The sequence below is a fragment of the Scyliorhinus torazame genome, chromosome 4, assembly GCF_047496885.1.
Source record: "Scyliorhinus torazame isolate Kashiwa2021f chromosome 4, sScyTor2.1, whole genome shotgun sequence".
Taxonomy (NCBI): domain Eukaryota; kingdom Metazoa; phylum Chordata; class Chondrichthyes; order Carcharhiniformes; family Scyliorhinidae; genus Scyliorhinus; species Scyliorhinus torazame.
Window position 1 is genome coordinate 317,073,087 of NC_092710.1, and position 25,948 is coordinate 317,099,034.

A 25,948-nucleotide genomic window follows, 5' to 3' on the forward strand; every position below is an offset into this window, starting at 1 on the left:
TTGGGGGACATTGCATAGGTTAAATTTAACGCGGTTGGTGGAACAGATGGAGGAGGACTTCAAGAGATGGGACATGGTATCCCTGTCACTGGCAGGGAGGGTGCAGGCGGTTAAAATGGTGGTCCTCCCGAGATTCCTCTTTGTGTTTCAGTGCCTCCCGGTGGTGATCACGAAGGCTTTTTTCAAAAGGATTGAGAAGAGTATCATGAGTTTTGTGTGGGCCGGGAAGACCCCGAGAGTGAGGAAGGGATTTTTGCAGCGTAGTAGGGATAGGGGGGGGGCTGGCACTACCGAGCCTAAGTGAGTACTACTGGGCCGCCAATATCTCAATGGTATGTAAGTGGATGGGAGAAGAGGAGGGAGCGGCGTGGAAGAGATTGGAGAGGGCGTCCTGCAGGGGGACTAGCCTACAAGCTATGGTGACGGCGCCGTTGCCGTTCTCACCGAAGAAATACACCACAAGCCCGGTGGTGGTGGCTACTCTGAAAATTTGGGGGCAGTGGAGACGGCATAGGGGAAAGACGGGAGCCTCGGTGTGGTCCCCGATAAGAAATAACCATAGATTTGCTCCGGGGAGAATGGATGGGGGATTTGGAACATGGCAAAGAGCAGGAGTAACACAATTGAGAGATCTGCTTGTAGATGGGACGTTTGCAAGTCTGGGAGCGCTGACCGAAAAATATGGGTTGCCCCAAGGGAATGCATTCCGGTATATGCAACTGAGGGCTTTTGCGAGGCAACAGGTGGGGGAATTCCCGCAGCTCCCGACGCAGGAGGTGCAGGACAGAGTGATCTCAAAGACATGGGTAGGGGACGGTAAGGTATCAGACATATATAGGGAAATGAGGGACGAGGGGGAGATTATGGTAGATGAGCTGAAAGGGAAATGGGAAGAAGAGCTGGGGGAGGAGATTGAGGAGGGGCTGTGGGCTGATGCCCTAAGTAGGGTGTGGTAGTATGCATTAGGGGTCATGTGGGACTGTGAAGCCGTGATGTCATTGGCTGACAGATCCCGGGTCCTGGTTAGCCGTTGACCTCTAGCTCCGCCCTGAAGGCGGAGTATAGGAACCAGGAGTCCTCCCCCGCAGGCCAGTCTACTACTGAACTGCGGGGGAACAGTCACGCTTAATAAAGCCTCATCGACTTCACTCTATTCGTCTCTCGGAGTCTTTGTGCGCTACAATTTATTAAGCGTGACTAAAGGACTATGGAGCTCAGGATCATCCCGGAATGCCTGAGGATCAGCCCCCACGCAGTGAACGCAGCAGCAGCTTTCAAGCACTGGCAGACTTGTTTCGAGGCCTACCTCAGAACGGCCCCCGGCCGGGTCACAGAAGACCAAAAACTACAGGTCCTGCACTCGAGGTTAAGCACGGAAATTTTCTCTCTCATCGAAGACGCAGAGGATTTCCAGACGGCGTTCGCAGCACTAAAAAGTCGCTATGTTCGCCCAGTAAACCAGATCTACGCTCGCTATCAACTCGCAACGAGACGGCAAAGTCCCGGAGAATCGATAGATGAATTCTACGCCGCACTACTAATTTTGGGACGGGCCTGCAGCTGCCCGCCGGTGAACGCAAATGAACACACGGACATGTTAATGCGCGATGCTTTTGTGGCAGGTATGAACTCCTCCCAAATCCGCCAAAGACTTTTAGAAAAAGAGTCGCTAGGACTCTCAGAGGCACAGGCCCTAGCAGCCTCCCTGGACGTGGCCGCGCGAAACGCCCGCGCCTACGGCCCCGACCGCGCGGCAGCCCATTGGGCTCCGTACGCACCCGTCGCGACTAACCCACCCACCCCCCGGACACCAAACAGGCTTGCGCGGTTCAAACGCCAAGTCGCACCGGGGGAGCCCGCTGCTATTTCTGCGGCCAGGCGAAACACCCCCGGCAGCGCTGCCCGGCCCGCGCAGCGATCTGTAAGAGCTGCGGGAAAAAGGGCCATTTCGCGGCTGTGTGCCGGTCCCGGGAGGTCGCCGCTGTCCCAGGAGAACAGGGAGCCCTGCACGCCTTTTACGCTCCCCAACCCCCCTAGCGCCCCATGTACGACCCGCAGGCGCAACCACTTTGGGTCCCGACCACCGCTGTCCCCAGAGAAGAGGGAGTTCTGCGCGTCTCTAACGCTCCCCAACCCCCCCCGCGCCCCATGTATGACCCGCCGGCGCTACCACTTTGGGTCCCGGCCACCGCTGACCCCAGAGAAGAGGGGGTCCTGCGTGTTCCTAACGCTCCCCAACCCCCCCAGCGCCTCATGTGTGACCCGCAGGCGCCGCCATTTTGGGTCCCGGCCACCACGAGGGGAGGAGGGGCGCCGCCATCTTGGACCACCCCAGACCTGTGCGACGCATGGGGGCGGCCATTTTGTCCACCCCCACCGCCATCTTGTGACCCCCCAGCCATGTGCGATGCATGGGGGCAGCCATCTTGTTCACCCCCGACGCCATCTTGGACGGCAACAACAGACCCCAGTGTCGACGGCTCCACGGGGTTCGAAGAAGACGCTCAACCATTACGACCACGTCTGGCTTCAATGACGCTGGACCAAGCACGGCCCCGGACGTTCCAGACGACGACGACAACGGTGCTGATAAACGGGCATGAGACACCATGCCTGGTCGACTCCGGGAGCACGGAGAGCTTTATCCACCCCGACACGGAAGTCCTCCTCTGGAACGTCGCTGCCGACCTGGCTGGCGGCCCCAGGACCCATCTTGCTCCGAAAACATGTGCGGGCGCACAAGTTGGACCCGTTGGTCGAAAGGGTTCACCTCCTTCACGCGAACCCGCAGTACGCTTACATGGAGTACCCCGACGGCCGACAGGACACGGTCTCCCTGCGAGATCTGGCGCCCGCCGGCAACACACACACCCCCCCGACACCAATCACCCCCTCCCTGCCACCGCCGCACCCCGCGACCGCCCCCTTTCCAGGAGGATCGGTCCTCCTCCCAGGCCCGACCAGGAGTGAAGCCCAAGCTGAAACCGTAAGGCTCCCGGAGACAACAACACCGGAACAAGCACCACCACCACCACCGGGGCCGAGGCGATCGACACGGACGACCAGACCGCCCGACCGACTCGTGGCGTCGATCTAACACTACAATATGTGGACTTTTAACGAGAACATTTTGTCTTTTTCTCCTGACGATTACTGTAAATAGTTCGAAACAAAAAAAAACCTTGTACATACTGTAATAACATGCGAAAGTTTTCCTCCCAGGACCAGCCTTGTAAACCCTTACCACCATGCGAAGCATCACCCCGCCGGGTTCATTTTTAACAAGGGGTGAATGTGGTAGTATGCATTAGGGGTCATGTGGGACTGTGAAGCCGTGATGTCATTGGCTGACAGATCCCGGGTCCTGGTTGGCCGTTGACCCCTAGCTCCACCCTGAAGGCGGAGTATAAGAACCAGGAGTCCTCCCCCGCAGGCCAGTCTACTACTGAACTGCGGGGGAACAGTCATGCTTAATAAAGCCTCATCGACTTCACTCTATTCGTCTCTCGGAGTCTTTGTGCGCTACATAGGGTAAACTCATCGTCCTCGTGTGCCAGGCTAAGCCTGATACAATTTAAGGTGTTACACAGGGCGCATATGACTGGAGCACGGCTCAGTAAATTTTTTGGAGTAGAGGATAGGTGTGCGAGATGCTCGAGAAGCCCAGCGAATCGCACCCACATGTTCTGGTCATGTCCGGCACTACAGGGGTTTTGGGTGGGGGTGACAAAGGTGCTTTCGAAGGTGGTGGGGGTCCAGGTCGAACCAAGCTGGGGGTTGGCTATATTTGGGGTTGCAGAAGAGCCAGGAGTGCAGGAGGCGAAAGAGGCTGATGTTTTGGCCTTTGCGTCCCTAGTAGCCCGGCGCAGGATACTGTTGATGTGGAAGGAAGCCAAGCCCCCGGGTGTGGAGACCTGGATAAATGACATGGCAGGGTTTATAAAGCTGGAACAGATTAAGTTCGTCCTAAGGGGATCGGCTCAAGGGTTCACCAGGCGGTGGCAACCGTTCGTCGAATATCTCGCAGAAAGATAGAGGGAATGGAAAAGAAGAAGACAGCAGCAGCAACCCAGGGGGGGGGGGGAGAGGGGCGGGGGGGAACCAGAAGGACTCTCAGGGATGTTAGTGGATAAGTATAATATGTATAGGTTGTTGTTATAGGTAATTGTATACTGGACGGCTGAATTGTATTTTTGGAGAGTATTTATTTGGGACAAGGCAGTTGCCATTTAGTTTTGTTTTTTGATTTTGATGTTGTTAATATATTATTTATTTCTTGTTTTAAAAACTGGCCATTGTTATTTATTTGCTATATTACTGTGTAAAAGATACACAATGTACTGTTATGGTTGGCCAAAGATTTTGAATAAAATATATATTTTTTTAAAAAGGGGCATCTTGACCAATACATGAATAGGATGGGAATAGAGGGATACGGACCCAGGAAGTGTAGAAGATTGTAGTTTAGTCGGGCAGCATGGTCGGCACGGGCTTGGAGGGCTGAAGGGCCTGTTCCTGTGCTGTACTTTTCTTTGTTCTTTGTTCTCATCAGCAGTGTACAATGGCAGGGGGCTTGATATACAAAACACCCTCTTGCGACCAGTTTTGATCAGAACTTACTAGAGAATGTCTGATCATCTGTGGCATTGCTCATGGTGGTTGAGGTCTGGTTCGTATGTTTAGCTGTTGAGGTGTATCAATTAACCTGTCCATTGAAAGCCATTGGCAGGGAAATGGTGCAAAGAAGCCAATATTTCCGGTTCGAGTATAACTGTAAACGCCTGGCTGCTGCCCTCTAGTGGTTCTCAAGATCTTTGCGCAGGAAATTTAGGGTTGGATTCTCTGATCCTGAGGCTAATCATTGACGCCGTCGGAAACGCCGTTGTGTTTCCCGAAGGCGTCAACATGGCCTCAGGATCAGCAATTCTGGCCACTACAGGGGGCCAGTACGGCCCTGGAGCGACCCTCGACGCTCCAGCTGCTGATCCTGGCGTCAACTGGGCGCCGCGGGGTCCGCACATGCGAAGTGTCTCCCTTTTCCGCGCCGGCCCCAATGCAACATGGCGTAGGGCTACAGGGGTCGGCACGGAAGAAAGGAGGCCCCCAGCCCGAGAGGCCGGCCCGCCGATCGGTGGCCCGGCGGGGGGGGTCGGAGAATCCCGCCCACCACACCTTTTCATTCCCATCATTAAATGTGTCCATAAAGAGCAACCAATTCAGAAAATCAGCTTAACACCCTGGCAGCAAGGTGAAATTCTGTGCCAGAGTATCTCGAAAGACATGGAGGATCCCACAATGTGTGTTTGCCGACTTCCCTCATCAGAGTGGAGGGCAGCAGTTCGAGGATGATGGATCAAAAGAAAATACATCTTTGGACTGCCCATGCCCAGAGGTCCGTGCTTGCTTAGCCAACGAGTGTGTTCAAGGCTGCGATTGATAAACTTTTGGAAACTATTACATTTACACGATATGGAGAAAGGATGGGAAAGTGGTCCTGAAGTAAAAGAACAATCATGAATTTATCCAATGGCAGCAGAGACTCAAGGGGCTGTTTAACATCTTCCTGCTGCAACTCTTATGTTCTTATGTAGAAGTATAATGAAGAAAGGAAGTCCTACCTGAAAGTGGTGGCCCCTGTTCATCAGAACCTGAGCTAGGCCCCTGGCTGACTGAATCTGTCTCCGAAGTAGACCTAAAAGAACAAAACAGCTTCACTCGAATTTGTAGGCAAGGAAGTGGAAATATGCAAGTGTGACACAAGTGCGCTCACCCTCAATATGAACAAAACGTACATTTTTGTAAATGAACAAGAGATATGTAGCAAGAAAAAAAGAAAATGAGGCAGAGTGTGTGAGAAAAAAAAATTCTAGACTGGAAATGACCATAACCTTTCAGTCCCTGACCATGACCTTTCAGTCCCTGACCATAACCTTTCAGTCCCTGACCATGACCTTTCAGTCCCTGACCATGACCTTTCAGTCCCTGACCATGACCTTTCAGTCCCTGACCATGATCTTTCCATCTTCCCAAGACTCAGGGACCAGCACCAGGGACCCGGGTTCAATTCCGACCTCGGGTGATTGTTTGTGAGGAGTTTGTACTTTCTCCCCGTGTCTGCGTGGGTTTCCTCCGGGTGCTCCGGTTTCCTCCCACAGGACAGAAATGTGCAGGGTAGGTGGATTGGCCATGATAAATTGCCCCGAAGTGTCCAAAATGTTCGGTGGGGTTATGGAGATAGGGCAGGGCATTGGGCCTAGGTAGGGTGCTCATTCGGTGGGTTGGTGCAGACTCGATGGGCCAAATGGCCTCTTTCTGGGATTCTATGATTCAGTGTCACACAATTGAGTTGTGAGAAAATTTGTAGCTCATGGAATAAAAGGGACAATAGCAACGTGGATGCAAATAGGCTGAGTAATAGGAAGCATAGGAAGCAGGAAGTAATAGTTAATGGTTATTTTTCAGGCTGAAGAAAGGTTTGTAGTGGTGTTCCCCAGGGGTTGGTTTTGGGATCCTTGCTTTTCCTGACATATATTAATGATCTTGGTGAGAAGGGGACAATTTCAAAGTTTACGGATGGTGCAAATCTTGAAAACATTGACTGTGAGGCCGACAGTGTAAAGGTTCAGAAGGATATAGACAAGTTGGTGGAGAGGGCAGATAGGTGGCAGATGAAGTTCAATGCGGAGAAGTGTGAGATGATTCATTTGGTCGGAAGAACATGGAGAGATAATATAAAATAAGGGGTAAAAGTCTTAAAGGGGTGCAGGAGCAGAGGGACCTGGGTGTATATACGGATTGATCATTGAAGGTGGCAGGGCAGTGCTGAGAGTAGTTATAAACCATATAGAATCCTGGGCTTTATTAACAGGGGCATGGATTACAAGAGCAAGGAGGTTCTTGCTGAACTTGTACAAGACACTACTTAGACTTCAGCTGGAATATTGTGTAAAGTTCTGGGTGTCACACTATAGGAAGGATGTGAATGCATTGGAGAGAGAGCAGAACAAGAGTGGTTCCAGGGATGAGAAGCTTCAGTGATGAGAATAGATTGGAGAGGTTGGGACTGTTCCCCTTGGAGAGAAGAAGGATGAGAGGAGATTTGATAGAGATGTTCAAAATCATGAGGGGGCGACACAGAGTAGACGGGGAGAAACTGTTCCCACCCGTTAAAGGATCAAGGGCGGAGGGCACGGATTTAGAGTGATTTGCAAAAGAAGCCAGTGTGATGGCAGAAAAAAAAACCTTTTCACCCAGTAGGTGGTTCGGACCGGAAATGCACTGACTGGAAGTGTGGTGGAGGCAGGTTCAATCGAAGTATTCCCCCTCCCATTCAATTTAGCCCTGGGCTATTTTAACCTGGGAAAAACCTATTCCCAATGGGAAGGATGAAGAACCAGAAAACTCTGATTTAAATGATAGGCACAGAATCAAAGGCAACATAAGGAAGTCCCGAAAGTGCTGTTAGGTGAATTGGACGTTCTGAATTCTCCCTCAGTGTACCCGAACAGACGCCGAAATGTGGCGACTAGGGGATTTTCACAGTAACTTCATTGCAGTGTTAATGTAAGCCTACTTTTGACAATAATAAAGATTTTTTTTAAATTAAAAACATTTTTTACACAGTGAGTTGTTAGGATCGGGAATACTCTTCCTGAGGGCATGGGGACGGGGTTGAGGGGCATGGGGGAGGTGGGGGTGGGTGGATGAGGAGTGGGACTAGCTAAATCGCTCTTCCTGCAGACCAGGGGGGAGGTGAGTACTTTTAAGCCTCATCTGAGCCTGAAATCAATGCTTACTCTGGCCGCTCCCTCTTTGTCAGCTCTGTCTGAGCAGCTGCCACCATGTGCAATTAAAATGTCGCCTGGCTCCGAATGCTTTAAAGTCTCCAAGTACAGGGTAAATGAAGTGGCATCGACTGTCACCCTCAGCCGTCTCACTCAGGGGGGCCAGGGTGTGTGCACTAAAAATGTGTGAATTGTGGCAGTGAAGGGGCAGTGTCGCTCCGGGGTTGGCATTAGGTCAGGGGGTGGCGCGGGTGGTGGGCGTTGTAACTATCCCTGCCAAACCCGATCCCAGGGCACTGGTTGGTGTAAATCATGGCAGACTGTTCCAGTTCCCAATGAAGGCAGTCCTAACCATGAGGATCACAAACATTGATTGGTGGAGGGTGAATGCCTGTTTGCAAGTCACCTTGCTGGAAAGACAGCAGAGCACTTGGGTTGGGGCAGGGTTACCTCACACAATACATGCAGTAACAGGAAACCCTGAATGAAGTGAAAAGACAGACAACTGTTCCTCAGTCCCTTACATTGTTAGGTGGGAGGTCTGCACCAGGACCTCTGGTTTCTCGGGCCTGGATAGCTGCGGATGGAAGGTACTCAAGTCTGAACTCGGCAGCTTAAAGGAAGACTGAGATAAACTGGCACCCAATAATTTCCGCTTCTTCTCAGCGCTGCTCCTCAGTTGCTGCAAGGAGATCTTAACCTAGAAAATGAAGAAAGAATAATGGACATCCAGACCACAGGACTGAAATTTAAATAAAATATTCAGATGGTTTTATATATAGAATAATGGATATCTAGGAGTGATTACAGACTGGAATCTAATCGAGGGGTTCAGATGGTTTATATATAGAATAATGGATACCTGGGAGTGATTACAGACTGGAATTTAATCGATGGGTTCAGATGGTTTCTATATAGAATAATGGATACCTGGGAGTGATTACAGACTGGAATCTAATTGAGTGGTTAAGATGGTTTATATATAGAATAATGGATACCTGGGAGTGATTACAGACTGGAATCTAATTGAGGGGTTCAGATGGTTTCTATATAGAATAATGGATACCTGGGAGTGATTACAGACTGGAATCTAATCGAGGGGTTCAGATGGTTTATATATAGAATAATGGATACCTGGGAGTGATTACAGACTGGAATCTAATCGAGGGGTTCAGATGGTTTATATATAGAATAATGGATACCTGGGAGTGATTACAGACTGGAATCTAATTGTGGGGTTCAGATGGTTTAGATAGAATAATGGATACCTGGGAGTGATTACAGACTGGAATCTAATCGAGGGGTTCAGATGGTTTATATATAGAATAATGGATACCTGGGAGTGATTACAGACTGGAATCTAATTGTGGGGTTCAGATGGTTTAGATAGAATAATGGATATCTGGGAGTGATTACAGACTGGAATCTAATCGAGGGGTTCCGATGGTTTATATATAGAATAATGGATACCTGGGAGTGATTACAGACTGGAATCTAATCGAGGGGTTCAGATGGTTTATATATAGAATAATGGATACCTGGGAGTGATTACAGACTGGAATCTAATTGAGGGGTTCAGTAGGTTTATATGTAGAATAATGGATACCTGGGAGTGATTACAGACTGGAATCTAATCGAGGGGTTCAGGTGGTTTACACATAGAATAATGGATACCTGGGAGTGATTACAGACTGGAATCTAATCGAGGGGTTCAGATGGTTTATATATAGAGTAATGGTTACCTGGGTGTGATTACAGACTGGAATCTAATCGAGGGGTTCAGATGGTTTATATATAGAATAATGGATACCTGGGAGTGATTACAGACTGGAATCTAATCGAGGGGTTCAGATGGTTTATATATAGAATAATGGATATCTGGGACAGATTACAGACTGGAATCTAATCGAGGGGTTCGGATGGTTTATATATAGAATAATGGATACCTGGGAGTGATTACAGACTGGAATCTAATCGAGGGGTTCAGATGGTTTCTATATAGAATAATGGATACCTGGGAGTGATTACAGACTGGAATCTAATCGAGGGGTTCCGATGGTTTATATATAGAATAATGGATACCTGGGAGTGATTACAGACTGGAATCTAATCGAGGGGTTCAGATGGTTTATATATAGAATAATGGATTTCTGGGAGTGATTACAGACTGGAATCTAATCGAGGGGTTCAGATGGGGTGTTATTGTACCCTGAAATTTCATATTGTCAACCCTGCAAAGTCCTCCTTACTAATGACTGGGAGCTTGTGCCAAACTTGGGAGAGCTGTCTCACAGATTAGTCATGTTACAGCCTGTCATAGTCACACTCACGGAATTATACCTTACAGATACTGTTCCAGACACCACCATCAACATTCCTGGATATGTCCTGTCTCACTGGCATGATGGACCCAGCAGAGGTGGCGGCACAGTGGTATACAGTCGGGAGGGAGCCCTGGGAGTCCTCACCATCGATTCTGGATCCCATGAAGTCTCACGGCTTCAGGTTAAAGATGGGCAAGGAAACCTCCTGCTGATTACCACGTGCCGGCCACCATCAGCTGATGAATCAGTATTCCTCCATGTTGAACACCACTTGGAGGAAGCACTTAGGGTGGCAAGGGTAGAGAATGGAATCTGGGTGGGGACTTCAATGTCCATCACCAAGAGTGGCTCGGTAGTACCACCACAGACCGAGCTGGCCGGGTCCTAAACGACACAGCTGCTAACTGGGACTGCAGCAGGTGGTGAGGGAACCAACAAGAGGGAAAATCATACTTGACCTCATCCTCACCAACCTGCCTGCTGCAGATGCATCTGTCCTTGACAGTATCGGTAGGGGTGACCACTGCACAGTCCTTGTGGAGACAAAGACTTCACATTGAAGATACCCTCCATTGTGGTGTGGAGACTACCGCCGTGCTAAATAGGATAAACGTCAAACAAATCCAGCAACTCAAGACTGGGCATCCATGAGGCGCTGAGGTGCAGAATTGTATTCAACCACAATCTGTAATCTTATGGCCCGACTCTACCATTACCAGGGATCAACCCTGGTTCAATGAATAGCGCAGGAGAGCATGCCGGGAGCAACATCAGGCATACTGAAAAATGAGATGTCAACCTGCTGAAGCTACAACACAGGAATACTTGTGTGCCAAACAACATAAGCAGCAAGTGATGGACAGAGTTAAGCGATTCCATAATGAACGCATCAGATCTAAGCTCTGCAGTCCATTCATATCCAGCCATGAATAGTGGTGGACAAGTAAACAACTCACTGGAGGAGGAGATTCCACTAGTATCCCCATCCTCAATGATGGAGGAGCCCAGCACATAGTCGCAAAAGACAAGGCTGAAACATTCACAACAATCTTCAGCCAGAAGTGCCAAGTGGATGATCCATCTCGGCCTCCTCCGGAGGTCCCCAGCATCCCATGTGTCAATCTTCAGCCAATCCTTGTGATATCAAGAGAGGGCTGAAGGCACTGGTTACTGCAAAGGCTAGGGGCCCTGATAATATTCCGGTAATAGTACTGAAAACTTGTGCTTCAGAACTTGTAGCCCAAGCCAAGCTGTTCCAGTACAGCTACAACATTGGCATCTACCCAGCAATGGGGACAATTACCTGAGTGTCCTGTACACAAAAACAGGATCAATCCAACCCAGCCAATTACCGCCCATCAGTTTACTATTATGATCCAACACCAGACCCCAACAGTGGCTAAGATACTGGACCAAAACCCTAATATTTTAGTTTATTTGAAAGACTGTGCGGAAAGAATGATTCACTCCAGGAGTGATTGCATGAAGAAATAGGGCTTGGTTATTGTTAAAACAAAACTTTATTATGACTAACAATATTAACTTTAACTTTACATCTGGAAAGAATAGCTTACAATTTACACCATTATCACTACTATTCAATTTCCCATTAACCAGAAGTAAAGAAATATACAGATCTCAATCTGTCTTACTGTGGGAGAATTATGGACTCAGCGTCAGGCAGATCAGAATGCAACTCCTCTCTCCTAAGCTTCTCCACCAGCTGCCTTTCCAATGCTTTCAAAATGTCTCTCTGCATTCCTTGGCTCCACCCAGCAATGCCATCGCCTCCCCAAGCTCTAACCAAATGGGGCCAGATTCTCCGATTCTGAGGCTAAGTGCGGAGGATCCGTGCCGTTTTATGCAGGAGAAATCGGCACCGCCCCCTCACCAATGCTGCGAGGGGTTAGCAGCCGCACCACGTGAAACGCCCAGATTCCACAAAAGAATTGCCGGGTCTGTGGCCGCACAGGTGCACGGTGACGCCCTGCAGCGGTCGCGCTGTACAACATGGTGCCGGCCGTGCGCGGACTCGACCTGCCAGATTGTGTCCCACCTGGCCACCCCTCGCCAGTCCCCCCAGCACTTGCAGAAGCCCCCTGGCCAACAGCACGACTCCCGCCTGACTGTGGCGACGCTGGACACGCCCGCAGCCGTCATGCCAGGCTACCGCACGGCTGGGACCACACGTCCCCCGCGCCGACATGAACTCGGCCAATCGGGGGGCAGAGCATCGGGGGAAGGCCATCAGGTGACTTCCATGACGCTGTTTCAGAGGGGGCACAGCATCAGGGGAGGGCCATCAGGTGATGCCCATGATGCTGTTTCGGAGGGGGTGGAGCATGCAAAATCTGCATAAAAACCTGCCCAGATTCCGTTGTAAAAAGGGATCTTTCGCCCGATCGCCGATTATGAAATCGGCGTTGGGAAACGGAGAATCTCGCCCATGATCTCTGCAGGCTGCAAAGCACTTTTTGTGAATATATTTCCAATCAAGTGGCAATTTAGCATGGCCAATCCACCTACCCTGCACATCCTTGGTTTGGGGGATGAAACCCACGCAAACACGGGGAGAATGTGCAAACTCCACACGGACAGTGACCCGGAGCCGGGATCGAACCTGGGACATCAGCGCCGTGAGGCAGCAGTGTTGACCACTATGCCACTGTGCTGCCGCAATTTAACTTCCCAGGGACTTCTCCAGTCAAACCACAGTCCAGTAACCTAGACTGAAAAACACATTCCTTTGTCAATTTCACCTTCTGGCTGCTAAAAACACCCAGGCCCTGCAAAACAGAATTATATTTTTAAAATGCATGACCATTGCAGTCTAACACACACTAACCCTAGGCGTTTAACCCTTAAATTGCCCAATATTTAGAATCCAGTATTACTGAGGTCTTCCAGTCGTCATACTACTCTGGATCATCAATAAAGTGATGGAAGGGGTCATCAATGCTTTCAAACGACACTTTCTCAGAAATAACTTGCTTATTGCATGTTCAGTTTGGTTGCCGCCAGGGTCACTCAGCTCCTGAACTCATTACAGGTTCAAACAAGGACAAAAGAGCTGAACTCCAGATGTGAGGTGAGAGTGACTGCCCTTGACATCAAGGCAGCTTTTGACCGAGTATGGCATCAAGGAGCCCCAGTAAAACTGGAGTCAATGGGAATCAGGGGAGAAACTTTCCACTGTTTGGAGTCATACCTGGCACAAAGTAGAATGGTTATGGTTGTTGGAATTCTGTCATCTCAATAAACATGCAGGTGCAGCTGGTGGTAAAGAAGGCAAATGGTATGCTGGCCTTCATTGTGAGAGGATTAGAGTACAGGAGCAGAGATAACTTGCTGCAATTATACAGGGCCTTGGTGAGGCCACACCTGGAATATCGTACACGGTTTTGGTCTCCTTACCTGAGGAAGGATGTTCTACCGATAGCGAGAGTGTAACAAAGGTTTACCAGACTGATTCCTGGGATGGCAGGACTGACGTTCGAGGAGAAATTGAATCGGCTAGGATCGTATTCGCTGGAGTTCAGAAGAATGAGGGGGAAATCTCATATAAACCTATAAAATTCTAACAGGACTAGACAGGATAGATGCAGGAAGGATGTTCCCAATGGTGAGTGTATCCAGAACCAGGGTGAACAGTCTGAGGATACGGGGTACATCATTTAGGACAGAGATGAGAAGAAGTTTCTTCACCCAGAGAGTGGTGAGCCTGTGGAATTCCACAGAAAGTAGTTGAGTCCAAAACATTGTCTGGTATCGAGAAGCAGTTAGATATAGCACTAGAGCAGCATGGAGGGCCAATGGTTAGCACTGCTGCCTACGGCGCTGAGGTCCCAGGTTCGATCCCTGCCCTGGGTCACTGTCCGTGTGGAGTTTGCACATTCTCCCAGTGTCTGCTTGGGTTTCACCCCCACAACCCAAAGATGTGCAGGTTAGGTGGATTGGCCACGCTAAATTGCCCCTTAATTGGAAAAATAAATAATTGGGTACTCTAAATTTCTTTAAAAAAAGATATAGCACTAAGGGCAAAGGGGTTCAAAGGATATGGGGGGAAGCAGGATTAGGCTATTGAGTTGGATGATCAGCCATGATCATAATGAATGGTGGAGCAGGCTCGAAGGGCCGAATGGCCTCCTCCTGCTCCTATTTTTTCTATGTTTCTATGTTTCCTTTCATCCTAAGGTCAGAAGTTGGGATGTTCACTGATGACTGCACAATGTTCAGCACCATTTGCGACTCGTCTGATAATGAGGCAGTCCATGTCCAAATGCAGCAAGACCTGGACAATATCTAGACTTGGGCTGACAAGTGGCAACTTACATTCACGCCGCACAAGTGCCAGGCAATGACCATCTCCTACAAGAGCGGATCTAACCATCATCACTTGACAATCAATGGCATTACCATCACTGAATCTCCAACTATTAACATCTTGGGGGTACTATTGACCAGAAACTGAACTGGACTAGCCATATAAATACTTTGGCTCCAAGAGCAGGTCAGAGGCTCAGTTAGCTTAATAAACTTTTAATAGCAAGCATTTTAACTCATTCCATAGGCTGTATGCAACAGGTTAAGGAAATCTTCTTTTTCAGTTGGACAAAGGAAACTAAAAGAGGCTGCATTGATATTCATTGTCTTGCAGTCCAATTCTGTGAAGTTCATGTGCTCTGCCACAAGATTATAATCAGTGTGAATCGTTGAATTGAAAATCACTGTGTCATCTGTAACTCACCTCCTGACTCCCCAAAGCATGTTCGCCTGACTTGGAAATATATCGCCGCTCCTTCACTGCCTTTGGGTCGAAATCCCTGAACTCCCTCCCTAACAGCACAGTGTGTGTACCTACACCACATGAACTGCGGGGGTTCAAGAAGGCAGCTCGCCACCACCTTCTCAAGGGCAATTAAGGATGGGTAATAAATGCTGGCCTCGCCAGCGACACCCAAATCCCATCAGTGGATTTTTTAAAACTTGACATTTTATTTTGTTGAATTTTGATCCCTGTTTAACAAGTGCTGCTTTCCAGTGTTGAATCTGCCGATCATGCACACTGGTCCCTAAACCCCGAGCATGAACATCAATTAATAATGCCACCTCCGCACCTCCAGTGGCTGGATTGGCAACACCACAGGGAGCATGAAAATACTTGTTTCAGGCTTGGGGACTGACGTTTGGCACTGAGGCTGCAGTGAACAATGATAAACATTACCAACTGCTTCCGATATAATCAGGAAAATACATGGAGAGAACACATTCCTGCTGGGTGACCAGAAGCTTAACTGCGGCGACCACATAGATACGGAGCAGGTCAGAGGCTGGGAATTCTGTGACGGGTACCTCACCCCCCGCTCCCCAAAGCCCGTCCACCACCTACAAGGCTGAAATCAGGCATGCAATGGAGTATATCCTACTTGCCTGGATTAGTGTGGCCTCAACAACACTCAAAGTTCGACACTATCCAGGGCAAAGCAGTTTGCTTGATTGGCACCCCATTCAGCACCCTAAATGTTCCATCACTGGTGCATATGGTTGTGGTGTGTACCATCGACAAGGTACACTGCAGAAACCTGCCAAGCCCCCTTCGCCAGCACCTTCCAAACCCACATAGAAGAAGGGCAGCTCTGCATGGGAACACCGCGACCTGCAAAATCCCACCCAAGTCGTACACCATTCTTTTTTTTTTTAATTCCAATTAAAGGGCAATTTAGCATGGCCAATCCAACTACCCAGCACATCTTTGGGTTGTGGGAGTGAGACCCACGCAGACACGGGGAGAATGTTCAAACTCCACATGGACAGTGACCCAGGGCCAGGATTGAACCTGGGACCTCGGCGTCGTACCGTACTGCCGCAAGTCATACACCATCCTGACTTGGAATTAAATCACTTTTCAGTGTCACTGGGTCAAAATCCTGGAACTTCCAGAGTAGGTTGTGGCCATCTAAAATGGCCACCTGCAAAGGGTAATGGGAGTTGTGGTCAAGCTGGGGCACAGACAGTGCACAGCCCCTGTGTATTGTGCAAAGGAAAAACCAGACCGAACTGAAACCTGCACCTGTTAAAGGTCAATCACTGATTTCCCCAGGACAATAGACTCAAAGGAATAGCAACAGTAGCAGAGTCCCCGGCGCCACCTCCCCTTATTTGGAAAGGCATATGCACTTGGGTGCGTAACGACTAAGACCCACCCAGCCATCAAGGTACCCGCCCCTAATTGGCCGGTATTGATCAGAGTGATTGAGACTCTATCGATCCATTGGACCCTGAGTTAAAGCCGCCCAAAGGGGTGCGAAAGAGAAGAAGGATAAGAAGCGCTGCGCACTTAGGGATCGGTCTCTTTTGGGATCGGCCTGTGCCCACACCAATTGCAGCATCACAGCCAGCCAAGTTCAAGACCACGATCGCTACCTGAGAGAGATGAGCCGCAACTGAGACGAACCTGACGATCGACACACGTGGAGTTCCAGATAAAGGCCTTATCCACCTGCACAGAGCCGGTCATCCAGAAGTTAAGTAAAGGTCATCTTAGTTGATCGGTGTAGTTTAGTGCGTAGCCGCGTGTATTATTGTACAGAGAGATAAGTCTTGTGTTTAATAATAAACTGTCTTTTGAACTAACATACTGGTTGTGTGGTCATTTGGTAAATGCAAGAAGCCTACTCGCAGCTCGTAGTTTGATAATAAAGTAGCAACAAGGTGTACCTACAGCAGGTGGACTGCAGCGTTTCAAGAAGGCGCCTCACCATAACCTTCTAAATGGCAATTAGGGATGGGCAATAAATGCTGGCCTCGCCAGCGACGCCCACATCCCATAAACAAAACAATGGGCTTGATTCAACTAAACGGGAACAAAGTCCCACAGCGAGCACGCTTAGCTTACTGTTTCCCGGCACTCAGAGGAGACATTCTCTCAATATCTTACAGGCATTTCTGAATAGAACTTATTGTACTTGTGGACACAGATGGCACAGTGTTGTGGCAAACTGACCTGAAGCTATGATGGCTCTATTTTAAATGTTCAGTTGGAATAAAGTTGATGAGAAGGTGCCTTCATGTTGAAATGCCCTCCCCGTTACATACCTTTTACTGCAGCCTACCCATAGCCGAAAGATCTCTGGTTAGCCCTACATCTCTGTGAGCCTGTCTGCTGCCCTCAGTTAAACAGGGAACCTTTCCCAGAAACAGTTCCAGCTCCCGTTTCCTGTCCCTGGAGGGAAAATTCCCGCCCCATGCACACAGAATGTGTGAAAAGTCTCCACTTAATCCTAACACTTCACCTCTTGACTCCTAAAGTTTGTTACTAAACAATTGCCCATCTGCGGTTCTTGCACAAAACTGGAAATTTTGATTAACATTTGGTTTAATTTCGAATACCTCCTCAGGAACTGTGACAGGTTCGGTATGTCTCTCTCCAGCTTCTGTACTTGGGCAGCCTGCCAGATCGCCAGTAGAAGCCTCTTCGCTCTCGTCATTAGAGGGCAGATCCTTGTCAAGGGCACCGTTGGTTTGCGAACTGACCCTCGTCTCGATGGGTGGGATGGGCCTCATGGCCTTCAAGAGTCGCTGCGAGGCAGATCGAGAGAGAGGTGGCTTCAGGGGAAGTATGGTCTCAAACGGACCTGACAGAGAGAATCACATGTCAAGGCTGGTCATTCTAAATGATATCTATTAGCAGCTTCCAATGCAAGAGGTTGCAGTGTTCCCACCTTAAACAGTCCCGGACTGTTCCAGAAATTTCTAACATGCAAACGAGACCAAACAAAAAAACAATTTTAAAATTCAACATTTTTACCACACACATTTGTATCTTCCAAGAGGTGAAGTCATTAATTTTTAAGATTTTCAATGGGCCAAGTCATGCATAATGGCCTGTTGCTGAACATTATTAATGTGAAAATCGACCTGCATGTTTAGGGGACTACAGAGGCTCCAGTCAACCAGTGCCTCGATTTTAAAATTCTAAACCAAGTTTTCAAATTCTTCGACAGTCTCACTCCTCCTGATCTCTGTAATCTCCTCTAGTCCCACAAGCTTCCGAGATATCTGCCCCTCTTATTCTGGCGCCTTGGGCGGCCTCAATTTTAATCACTTCACCATTGGTGGCCGGGCCATCAGCTGCCACAGGCCTCAGCTCTGGAATTTCCTCCCTAAACCTCGCCACTTCTCTGTCTCTCTTTTTCTCCTCAAAACTTCCCTCTTGGACCAAGCTTTTAGTCATCTGTCCTAATGTCTACTTCTGTGGCTGAGAATCAAATTTTGTTTGATGACTCTCCCATGAAGTGTGTTGGGATATATTACTTTGATAAAGGTGCTATATAAATGTGTTGATTAAGAGATGCAATGCCTGTTGCAAACCTTCTGTACTTGCTGGTCAATTTAAGATCTTTCCGTATAGACTTTGGAATTCCACAGATCGTACAAATTCTTTAAATTCTGCACATTCTTCCTTTCAAAGAATATATTCCATTCACTATTGCAAGTTATTATTGAATCTGCTGTCACCACATTTTCAAGCAGTGCATGCCAGATCTCAAAAACTCACATATTAATAAAAATGTCCTCCTCATCTCCCACTATAGCTCTTTTGCCAACTTTGCTTTCGTAAAGGCACTGAGACAATAATGGGAAAAGAGTAGCAGAGCGCGACGAGTGAGATAGCTCCTTCAGCGACAACACAGGCACCTTGGGCTGAATGGTCTCTTTCTGTGCGGTAAGACGATGGACGCTATTCAGAGGCCTCGTCCCGTCTGACTTGGTGTTGGGACGAGGTTGTTATTCGCGACTCACGAAGCATCTCGTGAGATTCCATGGAATCTCGCGACACGTCACGATCTGGAACTTAATGGGCGAGCCATCTGACACATTTAAATATGCGCTCACCCAATTCACTGGGGCTTGGGATTCACCAGCCTCGCCAGCGAGGCCTCAATCAGATGTCATTTCACAAAGCCACGAACCAGTCATGATGGCATCTTTTGGGGGGTCTCACTGGGGAGTTGAAGCCCCCATGTAGTTGGGGGCAGGGCTGAGTGGCCTGACACTCCCCTGGCCCTTGGGCAGCTCGGCATTCCCAGCCTGGCACTTTGGCACTGCCATGCGGGCAGCCTGCCAGTGCCACCCTCACACTGCCGGTGTGCCTGGGTGACACTGCCAGGCTGGCAGGGGCACTGCCAGGATGCAGGCTAACAATGCCAAGGTGCCCAGTTGGCACGTTGCCCATGCCAGGCGCCGGGCCTGTGGAGGGCCATGTCCATCAAAGGTGGAGCGAGGGGTGGCTCAAGATCCCCGGAAGAGATATATTGGGTGAAGTGGGGGGGAGCGGGTGCAGGCTTTGACGACAGCCCACTGAATCGCACCTTATAATACTGAGATGTGAGCAACACTGAAATAGTCACATTTTCTGCCCTTCCCCCTGAGAAGGTGAGGTTGGATCTTTCTGTTCTATATATCCACCCCAGTGGCTGGTTAGCTTCACTCACATGGGATTGAGGCAGCTGGTTAATGCAGACTCTGTGTGGTCAGAATGCATTTGAATAATAGGTTCACTCCCACGAGGGGCATTAATAAAGTAGTTGAGTCTTAAAACCAATTTAGCCAATTTCATGGGTTTTCCTTTTCTGTTTCTGACCCCAAATAACTGTATGTATTGAACCCAATCATCATAATATACCATGGTGAGACTGAGAGAGTTATCACTGCCAGAATGAGGCCATTCGAGCACCATGTCCATGCCAACTTTCTATGGAGCAATCTAGATACCCCTGCCCCGTTCTATCCCCTTAGACCTGCAACTTTATCTCCACAAGTGTCCACCTTACTTTCTTTGCTAACCATTGATCATCTCTGCTACCTCCATCCGGGTGGGCAGCAAGTTCCAGGCTATTATCATTCGCTGCATTAAAAGATGTTCTTCCTCATAGTCCCCACTGCGTCTCTTGGCCAAAATCTTAAACCTGTGTCCCCGAGTCCAACTGCACCATCAGTTAATGGGAAGAAATCTGCCATGCTTGAGTCCGAGAATCCTCAATGGTATTCTTTTTTTTCCACCTGTTTATCTGCTCCCCCTATTTAACTCCTCCTATTTAACAGCCCACATTCTGTCACAGAGTAACCCTCTCCACCCCCACCCATCATTTTTTCTCGCCATTATAAGACCAGGAGTTTGCCTTACGCGACACCGGGGAGAATTCTCTTGCTCACCTTTGAGACGGTACACCCACCTCAGAATATGGACCAGGCCTCGGTTTGACACCTCAACCAAGACGCACAAACTTCTGCCAGTGCAGCTCTCCCCCAATACTGCCAGCCAAGCAACTGCTTGGGACCGGGACTCGAACCCACAACCTTCCAATTCACAGGCGAGAGGTGCTGCAGACTGCGCCACGGCTACACTGACACACGGCCACCTGACATATGCAGCCCCCTACACCCAGTACTGGAATATGAAACGTTTGGCTGGAAACCGCCTCCGATGACCTTAGCCAGCCGCAGCTGCCAACGTGGCCTCGCGCCAGGGCTGGCAGTTGCTGGAGCGTTACAGTCCTGAGAGGATTTAACGTCATGCTTTGCTGAGGCGATTGTGCTGTCTTCCCATAAAATCTATTGTGAAGCGAACAAAGAAAATCAAAATCAAAGAGAGGACCAGCTTTATACCCTCTGAGGGGGAAAGCAGCGTTTATTGCAGAAGGAGGCCGTTCAGCCCATCGAGTCTGCACTGACCCTCCAAAAGAGCACCCGACCTAGAACCACTCCCCCACCTAGCCCACCCTATCCCCTTAACTCCATAACCTAACCTGCACATCCATGGACACTAAGGGGCAATTTATCATGGCAATGCACCTAATCTGCACATCTTTGGACTGTGGGAGGACACCGGAACACCCGGAGGAAACCCACACATCCACGGGGAGAACGTGCAGACTCCGCACAGGCAAGGCCAGAATTGGAAGACAATGGCACAGTGCTAATTTCACTGGAACAGAAGCCCAGGCTAATGCACTGTTGATACAGGTTCAAATCCCACCACAGCAGGTAAAGGAACTTACATTTATGTGGGCAGCATGGTAGCATAGTGGTTAGCACTATGGCTTCACAGTGCCAGGGACCAAGGTTCGATTCCGGGCTTGGGTCACTGTCTGTGCGGAGTTTGCATGTTCTCCCTGTGTCTCCATGGGTTTCCTCCGGGTGCTCCGGTTTCCTCCCACAAGTGATGAAAGATGTGCTGTTGGGTAATTTGGACATTCTGAATTCTCCCGCAGTGTACCCGAACAGGCGACTAGGGGCTTTTCACAGTACCTTCATTGTAAGCCTACTTGTGACAATGAAGATTATTATTATTATGAACCCGGGTCACTGGTGCTATGAGGCAGCAGTGCTAACCTCTGTGCCACCGTGCTGCCCATTATGCCACCATGCTGCCCGTGGAGGGTGAAGGCTTAGAATTTTCCTCCCTTTGAATGAATAGGGAAATAAAATGAACCCTCTCCTTTGAAACCTTTATACGGTTGAGTTGGGCACAGATGGAGGTAGGGTTGCCAACCCTCCAGGATGGGCCTGGAGTCTCCAGAAATTGAAGATTAATCTTCAGGATGTTTCCATGTGCAACCCTGGAAGAAAATTTGTCGGGACATTCAAAAAGATTGGGGTTTGGTTTGTCATTTTCTTTGAATTTTTTCCTTTACCAGATATAAAAATATTGTTAATGCCTTGCACTGATTGCATTCCAAAACAGTTTACAGCCAAATAATTATTCTTGAAGGAAACACTGCAACCAATTTGCAAATGATAAGTTCCTGCAAACAGACGTGATTGTCTTTCTCGCTTTGAAAAAAAATCAATTACTTTTCAATCAGTTAATTTGCATTATCTGAAATAAAGGCACTTATTTCGTAACCCGTTCAAGGGAGTGAACATCGCTGGCTAGGGGAGCGTTTATTGTCCATCACTCGAGAATGTGGTGCTGAGCTGCCATCTTGAATCGTTGCAGTCCATGTGGTGTAGGTACACCCACTGTGCTGTTAGGGAGGGAGTTCCAGGATTTTGACCCAGTGACAGTGAAGGAACGGCGATATATTTCCAACTCAGGATGATGTGTGGCTTGGGAGGGGAACTTGCAGGTGGTGGTGTTCCCATGTAATTGCTGGCCTTGTCTTTCAGGGTGGTAGAGGTCTCAGGTTTGGAAGGTTCTCTCTCTAAGGAGAGTTGGCGAGTTGTGGCAGTGAATCTTGTAGGTGACTGCCACTGTGCATTGGTGGTGGAGGGAGTAAATTTTTAAGGTGGTGGAATGGGCGCCAATCAAGTGGGCTGTTTAACTCCGGGTGGTGCCATACTTCTTGAGTGTTGTACCAGCTGCACTCACCCAGGCAAGTGGAGAGTATTGCATCACACTTCTGACTTGTGCCTTGTTGATGGTGCATTAAGAAGTCTTACAACGGGCAGCACGGTGGCGCAGTGGGTTAGCCCTGCTGCCCCACAGCGCCAAGATCCCTGGTTCGATCCCAGCTCTGTCTGTGTGGAGTTTGCACATTCTACCCGTGTTTGCGTGGGTTTCGCCCCCACAACTCAAAAATGTGCAGGCTAGGTGAATTGGCCACGCTAAAGTTGCCCCTTAATTGGAAAAAATGAATTGGGTGCTCTAAATGTTAAAAAAAAAGAAGTCTTACAACACTAGGTTAAAGTCCAAAAGGTTTGTTTTGAATCACTAGCTTTCGGAGCGTAGCTCCTTCATCAGGTGAGTGTTAATGGTGGACAGGCTTTGGGGGGAGTCAGGAGGTGAGTTACTCGCCACAGAATTCCCAGCTCCAATAAATAAAAATAGAAAATGCTGGATGAACTCAGCAGGTCTGGCAGCATCTGTGGAGAATGCCCGGCCTCTGGCCTAGTGACAAGTTTTTAATTTGGATTGACAATTGCTAGGATTGCGATGAAAGCGAGAAGTGGTTGAACATTCTGAGGAAAGGGGGCTTGGACACAGGCCTTGGACGAATAGCAGGAAAGCGTGGTGATCCTGAATTCCGTTCACTCTCGTTTATTTCTGTCTCCCACTCAAAACAAAAGCGATTGTGAAAACTTGATAAGCTGGACATAAAATAGAGCCACTTTTTTCAGTGAAACACAGGCTTCATTGTGTAACAGGATGTGATGCTCCAGCAAGTACTAACAGTGCTGGCCATAGGCCATTTTGGCTATTATAAGCAGATGAAGTACACTGTGATCATTTACAATTGTGCAACAACTGGTTTGCACCTTGTATTGGCGCTGTGAAGGTACAATCAAAGGAATGGAAGGAAAGACGATGACTGATGTGAAACATCGTAAAGAGAGAGCAAGGAAGAGGCGAAGGAAAATGAGAGCGACAAAGCAGAAAGAGAGATGGCGAGGGGGGGGTGGTCAAAAGCATGAAAGAGAATATGGGAAAAGTGAGGGATTGACAAATGGGGGAAAGTGAGTGAAAGAGGAAGTGAGGAGACAGGGGGAGGAAAGAAAAAAGGAATGAGGGAAAAGAGAGGAGGATAAAATGGAAATGAGGAAAGGGAGCGTGAAAAGCAGCAGGTGAGAAAGAGGAAGATTGAAGACAGAGAGAGATAGAATGTGACAGCAAGGGTGAGGAAAACAAGAGCCAGTGACAGTGAGCAGAGAGGGAGAGAGAGAGAGAAAAAGAGAGTAAGGGCAGAGAGGTGAGGAAATAGAGAGTGAGTGGCAGTGAGCAGAAAGAGGGGGAGAGAAATCGAGGATGAGCAAAGGAAAGGTGAAGGAAGAGAGACGGTGATGAAGAAGAGAGAGGGAAAATCAGTGAATGGAGAGGGTGAAGGGAGAGTGAGCAGAGAGAGAGAGATTGGAAACCAAAGGAAGAGAAGGAGCAATGAAGGCGAGAAAGGGGAAGGAGAGAGAGAGGAATGACAACGTTTGCAGATCGCATTGAACTTACTCTTTTGTGGCAGGATTTCAGACATTTGCCGTTTGAGTTTGTTTTTAAGTTGAAGCGTATCGAGGAAGGGATGGCCACCATCTGCCTCTGAGTCAGCCCAGTCCAGCTTCACACTGTAGCCATGAACATGAGACGCAGCCTGCGATCTGCTGCCATCGAACAAGTGGTAGAAATCATTACTGTCCAAAAGCCAGCCACCCGCAGACTGCTGACCTCCCTCCGTGCTCTTTACAAAGCAGGTTTTCTTCAGGGGAAAGTTCAGACTGGACTGAAGAAAGGCTGTGGAAAACAAGAGGCGTTAGTGGAGTCCTCAGCACGCTCTGCTCTTAAAGAGCAAAAGTCCTATCAGTAAACACTCAAAACAATTCCCATCAACTCTCGTCAGAAAAACAAAATGCTGGAAACATTTGGCAGGACAGGCAGCATTGTGGAAAGAGAGCAACATCATCATAGAATCATAGAATTTACAGTGCAGAAGGAGGCCATTCGGCCCATCGAGTCTGCACCGGCCCTTGGAAAAAGCACTATACCCAAGCCCACACCTCCACCCTATCCCCGTAACCCAGTAACCCCACCTAACCTTTTTGGACACTAAGGGGAATTTTAGCATGGCCAATCCCCTAACCCGCACATCTTTGGACTGTGGGAGGAAACCGGAGCACCCGGAGGGAACCCACGCAGACACGGGGAGAATGTGCAGACTCCGCACAGACAGTCACCCAAGCCGAGGATCAAACCTGCGATCCTGGAGCTGTGAAGCAACTGTACTAACCACTGTGCTACCGTCCCACCCTTGTGCTACCATGCCAACCTGAAAGGTTAGTGCTGTCTTTCTCTCTCTAAGAGTCATTCAAAATCATGAAGGGTTTTGATATAATAAAAGCGGAGAAACTGTTTCCATTGGCAAGAGGGGTTATAACTAGAGGCCATGAGTTTTGGCAATTGGGAAAAGAACCAGAGGGGATGATAAGGGGCCGGTTTAGCACAGTGGGCTAAACAGCTGGTTTGTAATGCAGAACAAGGCAGCCGCGCGGGTTCAATACCGGCCTCCCCGAACAGGTGCCGGAATGTGGCGACTCGGGGCTTTTCACAGGAACTTCATTGAAGCCTACTTGTGACAATAAGTTATTATTATTATCTATTTGCAGTGATTCTAATTTTACTCATTCTGGCCTCCTGAGCATTTTACCTATTCCACCATTGGTGCCAAGCCTTCAATTGCCTCAGCCCCAAGCTCTGGAATACTTTCTCTATGCCTCTCTGTCTCACCATCTTTCTTTACTCCTTTAAGATGCACCTTAAAACCAAACTCTCGCACCAAAGGTGACCAATTATATTAAATTGTAGCTATAGACGCACTCAGGATTATTCAGCAAGTGTTGTCCAATTGCGGGATCACATCGAACCGTTCACGTTTTGTTGACCAGATTCAACCAGCCCATGCTTGCAAAACCCAGAATGAAACAACGACTAATCAGTCGAGCTCATAATGTGGCTCATTTACGCTTGTTGAGAATGACATATATTCATACACAGGGATCCATTCTTTGCAGACAAAAGGAATATGATCAAGCCTTGTGTCTTTTTTAAATTGGGTAATCTATTGTTTCCTGTTACTTTCCCCAGGGCAATGGATGGGTTGGCCACTCAGCGTTGACTTGCTAACCAATAACCCCCCTTTTCCCCTGTTGTATAAATTATTGTGATTGTTTGAAATTTGGCATTCTTGTGTTTGTCCTGGTGCGTGTGTGATGGAAAAACATTGGCAACATGTGTCTCTTTTCAGTAATATTCAAGTTCTGTACGACCAAGTGACTGATGTCGAAGTCTGAATCTCTCTCCCTCAAAAGGCTGTGGTTTCTGGGACTAGTGGGCTGTCAAAGATTGCAATAAATAGA

At 48.7% G+C, this 25,948-nt stretch overlaps 1 protein-coding gene across 5 annotated transcripts in view; it reads right to left on the reverse strand.

Moving 5' to 3' along the window:
• LOC140411094 (TOG array regulator of axonemal microtubules protein 2-like) overlaps nucleotides 1-25,948 on the reverse strand; it is a 205,094-nt gene that overhangs the window by 77,859 nt on the left and 101,287 nt on the right. For all 5 annotated transcript variants that reach the window (XM_072500123.1, XM_072500120.1, XM_072500122.1 and 2 more), the window contains 4 exons: nucleotides 24,051-24,329; nucleotides 17,498-17,742; nucleotides 8,309-8,484; nucleotides 5,619-5,692 (listed from right to left, as the gene is read on the reverse strand). In XM_072500123.1, coding sequence (XP_072356224.1) covers nucleotides 5,619-5,692; nucleotides 8,309-8,484; nucleotides 17,498-17,742; nucleotides 24,051-24,329 — 774 coding nt within the window. The remainder of the gene's footprint in view (nucleotides 1-5,618; nucleotides 5,693-8,308; nucleotides 8,485-17,497; nucleotides 17,743-24,050; nucleotides 24,330-25,948) is intronic.